Source organism: Nannospalax galili, unplaced genomic scaffold (assembly GCF_000622305.1).
Source record: "Nannospalax galili isolate Female #2095 unplaced genomic scaffold, S.galili_v1.0 scaffold543, whole genome shotgun sequence".
Lineage (NCBI taxonomy): Eukaryota > Metazoa > Chordata > Mammalia > Rodentia > Spalacidae > Nannospalax > Nannospalax galili.
The window spans coordinates 1939763-1949858 of NW_008352270.1; the positions used below are offsets into that span (position 1 = coordinate 1939763).

Consider the following 10096-nt stretch of genomic DNA (forward strand, 5'->3'; position numbering starts at 1 on the left):
AAATATCCTCAGTTATGGGAATGACATATTTTTCTATAAACTAGCTCATAAATGTAAATGGCCTTTTATTGTAGCTCTATGTATAAATGGGTTCCAGTGCACATGGGAAAATATTTTAATAGCTTTTTGGTAGTAATACATACTTGGATATAGAGGCCTACATGTAGAACATGAAAATATTTGATCTTTTTAAAATGTCAGGTAAGCTTAAAACTCTGCATTTTCTTTTTTGCATATAAGAGTAATATATAGTCTAAAAGTAAACAGACATTGCAACCTCCAGTATGCATTTAGATGTTTCCCCCTGGAAAGATGAATAAGCAATTTTCTTAAAATCCCCAAGATGGTTTTAGTCTTGTTTTTTGCTGGACATCAAGTTTGGAAACTGGGTTTAATTTTTAACTTTTTTAAATAATAAAAGCAAAGCTATTAAGGTCTAGGGATAGGTTATAATACCTATGCATTGGAATCTCACACCTCATCAGAAATAAAAGAACTTGAACTCAACATAAACTACAAATCTCTATAATTAATTCCCAAACCTTAAACTAAAGCATTGAATGAGAGCTAGAGTTCCTATGAGAGCCCTTGTATGATTTATAGGATAGCATTTTGTGGCGGGGAGGTGGTGGTTGGTATAGCTGGAATTTCTCAACTAGTAAAAGAGATGGGAGATTTCAGCCATAGCCAGTAAAGTGCATTTTTGAGTTTTTAATCCCCAGATTTTTTTTTTAAACTTGGTACTACTATAGGACATGTTTGTAAGATCTAATAAGCATTAAAAGTACTTTGTCCGGCTAACTCATTGGAGTGACCGTTGTCTTATTAATCCTTGTCCTTACTAACCTTTATTTCTAAGCCCTTGAAAATTTGGAAGTCAGCTACAGTGCTGATTGAAATAATACTTGGTCCTTGTGTATTGGTATAGGAAAGCTTTAAAGAACTAAAGATCTTGATTTTGCTAAAATGTGTATGGTAGTTTATTTGTAAATACTTGTCAATCTCATCACACAAAACAGCAGGATGGAAATAACTGAAAAAGATGATGGTATTTATGCAATTTAAACATCTTTGCCAGATGAGTAAAAGTTCAGGCAGTTGAACGTTGAAATTGCTCTAGAAGTTCATTGAGTTTTTAAGGTATAATTGAAAGTCAGAAAGGTTAGGTGCTTTTTTTTTTTTTTTTTTTAAGCCCCCAAATTCAGTATGTATTTAAGAGAAGGAATGTGGGAGAGTGGGTGGGTTGCTTTGTAAACATTGAGATCACATAAAAGAACTTCATGACTGGATCTGACAGTCTAGGTAGTCTGTAATCTGGAATGTCTTAGGTTTTGCCGTTGGACAGTTAAATTGGGCTTGACCATGGCATAATTGAGCATATGAAAGTTGTTACTCAAGGACTGCAGTCTGGAGAGTAACTGTCAAACACACCCACTATTACTTTATTTGTGAGCTTGTCCTGCTTTTCTTTTTGACAGTCCAATTGTACAATAGTACAAAATGAGTCTTAACAGTAAACATTCCTATATACTCAGATGCCTACCTGATGAAAGTTGATACTAAAACACTGAAGGTACAAAGAACAAAATAGATGGCTAGAGTAGACATTTAACTTAAAATGTATGTTTTAGAAGTATTCCATCATAATTAATACCTTTCTTGGTAATGAAGTTTTTCAGATAACCTAGCTAGTTGAAATGGGAGTCATGGACAAGTAAGAAAGATTCCAACATTTTAACAGTAATAAAATGTACTTAATTAAATCTCATCTCCTTTTCCTTAGTCTGTCCATGTGAATACTGTGTGAAGAGTAAAAGGGCCCAACTAAATGTGTTCCAGTGATTCCAATAGGTATTCCAAATTAATTGCTGCTTGTCTATTTGTCAGTTATGTTAGATTTTTCAGGATGACCTTAAACTAAAATTAGCAACTAAGTAGACAGAAGCTCTATTTTAAAACCTTTTCTAAATTGTATACCAGTAATGGTTTTGCATTAAGTTTAAAGGAATATGTAAAGACTTGACCTGTTACTTAACATTTTGGAAAACCCTCAAAGAGTTTGTCATTATTTACATACAGAGACCCTATCATAAGACTGAACATTGGGGTACCTTTCTGCCCTTTGTTTACCTTTTTTTTTCTTTTACACTTAGATACCAGCTTTAGGAAAACAGGATATATAGTCTTTTGAGTAATGAAGTGATAATACATTCTTGAGGTGTAAAGTCGGCTAGGAAAACAGGTGACTGAAATTATCAGGGAAACCTTGCTAACTGGTTGTACCGGTCCAGAAAGCATGCATACTACTGTGAGACTGAAATTTATTGAAGACTTCAAAAGCTTAGAAGTCTTATTTTCCCTAAATACACCGCAAAAAAATGGACTTGGTGGTTACAGGGTTTGTGCAGTGGAAACGTGGCTGTGTCCTCAAAGCAGCCTAATGGCCTCAAAGAGCAGGCAGCTCAAGGTTTCATAAGCATTGTTAGACAAAACTGTTAAATACACTTTGTTTCTGTGGAAGGCATATTTTGGCCTGATTGATGGACTGTTCTTGGTAACATCTTTCAGGTAGTATATGCAAAGATTACTCCCCCAATAGTTGAAAGTACAGAGAACTTTGGAAGTTAACATGGATCTACACTTAACTGAAAAGTGGAAAATAGAAACATTTGTCTAGTAGCCCACAGTAACCACCTCGGCATCAGTGAGAGTAGGTAATTGGTGGTTGAGAAACACTAATTTGTAGCCAGACATATGCCTATAATCCAGCACTTTGTAAGGTTGAGACAGGATTGAGTTTAAGGCTAGACTAGACTAACTGACCCTGCCCTTTTTATTAATCAGTAAAAATTAACAGCTCAATTAGTGTTCACATTCTGAACTTTAAATTGTACTGTGAAAAAAAACTTAATTTTCTTGTTGCAACAGCTTTTGAGAAAAGTTAACCATTTAAAAATTGAACTGTATAAGATGTGTAAAATACCAATCAGTATAGAAATCTACTTAAGGTTCTACATAGTATGCAAGAAATATAAATACGACTTTTAAGGGGTGCCTAGACACCTTACAGATTTTTATCTAGGACTAGGATTCAAACCCTATTTGATCCTTAGCTCTTTGCTGAAAAGTGCATAAACAGGAATCCTGAATTTATATATAGACCTCCTCGCATTATATAATCGAAGCAAAGGGAAACCACCGATGGAGTTAGAGGTACGTAGACTGAAGAGATGCTTGCAAATCATATAATGGTTTTAGCACAATTTTACTGTTGCCAAATTCAGTTGATACAAATCCTAAGTCCAGAAAAACTCATTTTAAATTCCCTGAGGTCTTTACTGAGGTGGAAAAGCCAGTAATCAAATCAAAGAGGGAGGGTTTGAGGGAAGGGAAAAGGCCTATAGCTACTATAAGATCTGTCAAAGTAGGAATGGTAGATAAGCTATAAAAGTTTTCAAAACTACTAACACTACAATTCTATTTTGATCAGCTATTTAGCTGGTACCTACTGCTAGATCACCTAGTACGAAATTTCGGAATTAGTGGAGCAGTGAAGGAGGCAGTATGCTTGGAGTCACGGAGAGGGCATGGAAGGTAAGGTTGAGTTCAAAATTGGAAATGTGTGAAAGTTTGGATGGGAAGAGGTGGGGGGGGTGTAACTTGGATTTTTGTCTAGTAAACAGAAAAATCAGCATTTGTGGACTGTTTGTACTAGATACTTGAATGAAAAGATGAAAATGGACTAGATTTTTACTAATAGAAACCTAGGCTTTATGTAGCATGTGTCTATGACCAAGGAAAGTGCCACCTACGGGAGACTCAAAATAGTATAAGGCACAAAGGTGACTAATGCCCAGGGATGACTGAGGAGACAAATGGAAAGTCACAGAGATGGTAAAGTGATAAAGACATTATAAGTTCTAGCAAGGATTGAAATGATAGTGTACAGGAGACTTAACAGATTGGGTGTGGTAGAAATAAATTGGCTTGTACAGATGCAGTGAATTGTGCATGTTCAAAACCAGCCTCTGAGAGTGTTAATATATTTTAAAAGTTAGTGGTCATATATGTAACATTTGCCAGGTGAAATTAAGCTCTTTGTAACTCTTTTTATCCAGTTTGTGCAATCATGCTGCTGTGAAAATGAACTAACCTTGTTAATAGTGAAGACATTGGAAATTTTACCAACTGAAAGAGGTTTCTCTTTCCACAAACGGTAAGATGTAATTGCAGTGTGCCAAAGCTAAAAGGAGCTTAAACCAACTACCCATGTTCAGTATGGTAGCAAACTGAACCTGAGCACATAAGTGGCCTGTCCACAGCTTGCTATCAGATCAGTGGTCATCAGTATTCCCCTCACTTAAGTCCTGCTTCTTATGACCTAAATTTAAGAGCCTATCAATCACATGGAATTTCCTCCACTAATTTGGTCATGACCAATTGGTGTAATGTAGAATGTACTGTATGGCCTGGGCTTGGAAGAGTGGCCTAAGCCCTTCTGTAATGGCTGCCAGGTGAACATGTGTTTAAACCATCATTCATTCACTGGTAGTTCTGCATTTGGGAAAGCATAAACCTCTGCACCTGGTGACAGCCTTAAGGTGTGGTAAGGCATGTAAGGAGAGTAAATGCTCTGAGTTGCAGTCTTGCTTTTCCTTTGAAGGATACAGAGCAACAAGTTTCAAACCATTTCTTGTTCTGTCACCTTGACACACAATACAGGAACCAATAATGGACAAAAAATTTGTCTTGATGTATTTCCCCTTTTATTCTACCAGCTTGTTTATTTTTCTGGATGAGCAAATACCTACGGAGTTAAATGTCAGCACTTTCATTCTTTTGGTTCTTTGAAATAGGATCTCATGTACCGTAGGCTAGCCTGGGTCTTGGAATTCATTTCCTGCTTGAGCTATAGGACATGCTGTGGATAGAACCTGGTAGGCATGTGCTCTACCAATTGAACTAAATCTTTGGCCCTATTTATTCTTAATTTTTAATGGCAGTTGGCTAACAAGTGGCTCCACATTAACAAGTATATGGTTCTGCAAATTTTGACCAGCTTTTAACAATTTCATTGTGAAATGTGTGCATAACATGTTCACATCTAAATTCAAAACTGCTGCCCACTTGGAAATACTAAAAGCACTTGAAAGGTTGCAATTTCTGCTTTTAAGGCAAGTTTAAAAATCCAACTGGGAGATTGATTTAATTTCCATTCAGATCTTATTTATTGCAAGGAAACCTTCCAAGAACACTAAAACACTTAGCTTTACAAAGTTTTATTTTGCCAATAAAATCTTAATATTTTTGCCATGGCATTTCCATTATATGTAACTAAGGAATACGGTGGCAGCAGTAAAAGGCCCATATTAAATGGAAAGTATAAGTGATAGACACAGCTCACAAATTACTTCATTGAACTTTTTCATTATACGTAGTGTACGTGGCTGATCACAAGGAATGCTGACTGACTTTGGAGTCCTGTTGTCTTCCATGCTCAAGGTTGCTTAGTTGCTGCTGTTACTCTTGTTGATTTGTTTTCTTTCAGGATCAAGGTGGGTGCTTTCATACAAAATCTGATTTCTAATTCCTTCTCTGGTAATTCTTTCCTGGATTTTTTGCTTTGCGTAATTATACCTACAGTGGAACCTTGTAAGAAAGAATGAGTAAAGTAGTACATAAATGAAGTGACTTAGGAAATTTTAGCAATTATACAATTCCAAAATGCTGATAGATGACTACCCAAGATTAAACAATGTGGGGCAGTGTTTTTAGGTGGTTTGTAGTGCTTATGCTTTAAGAAACAAAACAACTATTCACATAAAATTGAGATTCCTGTCAACTTAGCTTCATGTACCTGCTGTAGAACTTGACTGGAACCAATATATAATAGGAATCTCTTGGTTTTGGCTTACATTGCTCAATGTGTATTTTAATTTTATATTCATTTGCTGTCATTCATTAACCTGATCTGTTCAAGCATTCAATGAACAATAATAGGGTATTTGTGCATTTCAGTGATCACACATATAGGACAGATTTCCAGGAGAAAAAAAAAACTTAATAATTATTCATTGAGAGTAGAAGTCTATGAGGCTTCTTGGAAGAACATGGTTCCTTTAAAAACAAATTTTCAGAGCTGGAGAGATGGCTCAGCGGTTAACACTGGCTGTTCTTACACAAGGCCCAGTTTCAAATCCCAGCACCCACATGGCAGCTAACAACTGTCCGTAACTCCAGTTCCAGGGGATCCAACAGCCTCTTCTGTCCTCCACAGATATTGCATGACATGGGTACACTTAACCTATGTGCAAGCAATACATGCATATACATAAAAAACTGAATTTTCATCAGGCATGGTGGTGCACATCTGTAGTCTCAGCAGGTGGATCTCTGAGTTTGAGGGCAGCCTGATCTACATAGTTCCAAGCCAGCTGGGGCTACAGGGAGACCCTGTCTCAAAAAGTTTTTTTCTGGAATACCAGCAAACATACCAGCATCCTAAGGTCACCACAATAAATCCTCCTACTCCAACATCACATGATCTTCTAATTCTACCTGTCAAGAATAAGCATGACCAGTATAACTAAACTTACCCAGGAAATTCTTTACAAATGAAATGCTTTAATGCCTAGAGAAATAAACATACTCACTGGTTACCAAGAAATGTCCAAGTCCAGCCACAACAGATCCTAATGAGCCATATAATACTGAGTCCCGTGCACAGGGAATATTTTCAACATCTAAGATTCCTAAGAGCTTAAAGGTCTACGATAAAATGAAAAAGAACCTAGATTGAACAAGAAAATGGTGAAGAGCACAATATGAACGCCATTCCTTTGTTAGGGACTTGGCTATTACCCTTGAGTTCTTAAACTTGCAAATTTATCACTAAAATAAATTTGCTTTCATCATACAATCTTGGGAGTCACTTAAACTATAACACTTTAGTGCTGCTTTAAAAGTTCCTGTTTGGCCGAAGAGGACGAGTGGGGTTCTGTTCCCAGCACCTATGCCTAACAACCATCCTTAACCCAATTCCAAGGGACCTAATGCCCACTTCTGGCCTGTGCTCTATGTGACATGGGTACACTTAAATGCAGACGAAACATTTCTATTAAATGTGGTTGGCATGGTGGTAGATACCATAATCCCAGCACTCAGGAGTATGAGGTAGGCAGGTCTTGAGAGATGAGGCCAACTGGGGCTACAGGGAGACCCTGTCTTCAGAAAATAAGAGTTCCTCTGGGTGAATGTAATTTCAAAAATAAACATTTCATGCTCATATAGACAATAATTGCTTTGGTCTGTTTCTTTGTCTCTGATGTGAGGTCGCAGTGATTGGTAATATATGGTGTCCAAATAACTCTGTAATCTTTCCCAGTGACATGTCACCCAATGCTCAGGGAATTGAGGAAGACTGCCTGGGTTCCAAAGGGATGATTTTTACCACTGGTAGAGTACAAATCTTTAGTATGTGCAAGACCATGTGTTCTGTCTCCAGGACTATAAAACAAGCCTTAGATTTAAGGTTGTCTCTTCATTTCTTCGATTCAACGATCTGCTGGAACACAATGTAACTTTAAAGGCATTTCCTACAAGACCAGTTTGTGTGTCTTTCCTACACAACACATGAGGTGCTTGTAGCTGCAAGACTCAAGTTTCCTAAGTCACTCTTTGATATAACAGAATTTGAGAGCTGTTAGGCTCACAGATGTACTGTAGTGTTCACCTTATCAGGTCTTAGATGCACAGGAGTGAGCAGTTTCAACCACAAGATAAGAGATAAAAAACTGCAAGGTTGGTCAAAAGCCTTCCCACCTGGTTTACCCTTGTGTCTAGATGCTGAGAAACACCTCCTGTACATACATACTAATAACGTGGACCAGTGCTCTTGGAACATTCTGGAAAGTATAGGCACTATCTCCCCTGGCTCTAAATGCACTAGAATGTACTTGCCGAAATTTGGAATATTTAACTAGAATCAGGTAGTAGGTCTGACTTTCATCTGATTAGGATCAGGGATGAAGGACTGTGAGGCTGCCCTAAGTGAACTGAATGGAATAGTTTGGCTTTTTAAGGACAAGTGCTCAGAAACCAAAGGCATGCACGGTGAGCCTGTTTGGCAATTTAAGAGCATCACGTTCCTACAACTTTTTGTTTTTGAGACAGGGTCTCCCTACAGCCCCAGCTGGCCTGGAACTCAAGAGATCTGCTTGCAATTGCCTCCCAGCTGCTCAGATTAAAGGCATGCCTGGTTTCTAAAAGAATTGACTAAAGTTGAGAACCCATAACTCTTAGTTGCCCCCTCGCAGCCATCCAGTGTAATTTGTATCAAACTGATTTAAATTTTCAAAGGCCATATACACAACATATACATATGATAACTTCATAGCAGCTCACTGCAGATGAGTGTCAGGCCCCGTACTTTACCATGGTCTTACGTGGTAGGGAAGAGTTCACAGCACCCTTCAGCTTCCCCTGGGCCTTTTGACTTCTGATAAGTCAGTCTGGTGAAGGCAAAGAGCAAACTTGAAGAGGGCTTATGAGTAGGCAAATGGGCAATACCTTCAGAGGCCAAAGAGAACATCAGACCCCTTGGAACGATCCAGAACTTCGTTAAGAGCAGCCAGAACCACTTCTCCAAAGTCATGATTTGCATCTCATCGAATGCATGACGGTGTATCCAGCAAGTCTAGATTATCCAGATTCTACACTCTTAATTCTACCAAATTGTCATCCGTCAATAGTGTCTTAGCATTCTTCTGTGCCTGTAAAACTTGACTCCTTGGAATAGTATGCACTCCTTATCAATGATAAAAATGCACCAGCTTTTAGCATTCTTCTGTGCCTGTAAAACTTACTGGTGACCACCTTACTAGAGACTCCTTGGAATAGTATGCACTCCTTATCAATGATAAAAATGCACCAGCTTTTGTAACCCAATTTTCCTAGTCCATGCACACCTATATCGAGCCTTTTTACACATGCTGGTTTAGCAGGTGGAATTCTTACTTTCCGTTTCCCCCAGGAGAATGTCAGCTTCAGCAAGGACAAAAACTTGGGTTAATTTTCGGTCAAGGCTCTCTCCTTGGTACCTAATTTGGTGCCTTGTGGTACAGTTCTCTAAATTTTTACTTTGCCTAATAGGTATAAATTTTCATATATACGTTTTTGGTGGGGGTTCACTTAACTAACCCGGGCCCTGCAACACGATTATCATCCAGCCTCCGCTTCCCCACTGCTGGGATTGCAGGCAGAGGCCAAGACGCTAGGCTTTAGGACTTTAATCGTATCCAGACTCCTGGGACGTGGGAAGTACTCGAATGGCCCACGGTCTGAAGGGCCTAGGAAGCCTGCGCCCGCCCGGCCACCCCACCGCCAGCATTACCTTCTTTCCAGGCTCTTGGGGCTCTGGTGTGGCAGCCATGGGGACTAGTCGGCGCTCCCGCCCCGCCCTCCCCACGTGAGCCGGGGCCAGGAACGGAAGCGACGGACTCCGCGCTCCCCACCTCCGTCCGCCATCTTAGGGAGCGTCCCTCAGGCCTCACCGCCGCACCGCCCTTTGTTCGGTGGAACCCGCCACCCCGTTTTCGCAACCTCCAAAGCAGCCAGCACGGGTGCGGCGCGAGCGAAGGCCGGCCGGGGGAGGGGCGGGGCGGGGCGGCGGGAGGCCTAGCGCGCCCACGAGGCCCTTTCTCTAGTCCCACCTCCGCCCCAACCGCCATTTTAACCATCGCGCGCGCTCTCGGTGAGGGGCGGGCGGGCACGCGCTGAGGGTAAGGGCGGGGCTAGGGCCCGGGCGCGCGCCGGCCCCGCTTTGTCCTCGCCGAGGGCGGGAGGCTGGGGTCGGCGGTCCGCGCACCCCCTTCCCGGGCGCTGCCGGAAGTCGCCCGGCGGGTTCCGCCAGCCTCGTCCCCTGCGTGTCCTTTGTCCCGGCCTCGCTTCGATGACCTCCACAGCCCCGGCCTCCGTCCCTCGCCCCGCAGCCTGCCCATGCCCCTCCCTCTTTCCCGGATTTAGAGATTTAAAAATAGCAGCACGCTGCTCGCTAGAGGAGACCGGGGACAAAATGGAGGCGGCCGCTCGCCGAGCG

The 10096-nt window shown here is 40.7% G+C and overlaps 1 protein-coding gene across 2 annotated transcripts; it reads right to left on the minus strand.

Moving 5' to 3' along the window:
• Positions 1-5204: 5204 nt before the first annotated feature.
• Positions 5205-9711, minus strand: LOC103746875 (cytochrome c oxidase assembly protein COX20, mitochondrial). 2 transcript variants are annotated; one of them, XM_017802237.2, is made up of 5 exons: positions 9392-9710; positions 8434-8510; positions 6654-6768; positions 6495-6558; positions 5205-5649 (listed from the first exon to the last, which is right to left on the minus strand). In XM_017802237.2, exons 2-5 carry the CDS (start codon positions 8434-8436, stop codon positions 5508-5510), a joined length of 324 nt encoding a protein of 107 aa, XP_017657726.1. In that variant the 5' UTR covers positions 8437-8510; positions 9392-9710; the 3' UTR covers positions 5205-5507. The 2 variants fall into 2 exon arrangements, with proteins under 2 accessions (XP_017657726.1, XP_008847377.1); XM_008849155.3 differs by lacking the exon at positions 8434-8510 and having other exon boundaries at positions 9392-9711.
• Positions 9712-10096: the final 385 nt, after the last annotated feature.

Coding starts and splice junctions, on each gene's coding strand:
- LOC103746875 (XM_008849155.3), bottom strand. CDS start 9,430: ATGGCTGCCACACCAGAGCCCCAAGAGCCTGGAAAGAAG. Junction 6,769..9,391: donor CCCAAGAGCCTGGAAAGAAG/GTAATGCTGGCG, acceptor ATTTTATCGTAG/ACCTTTAAGCTCTTAGGAAT. Junction 6,559..6,653: donor TGGACATTTCTTGGTAACCA/GTGAGTATGTTT, acceptor TATTCTTGACAG/GTAGAATTAGAAGATCATGT.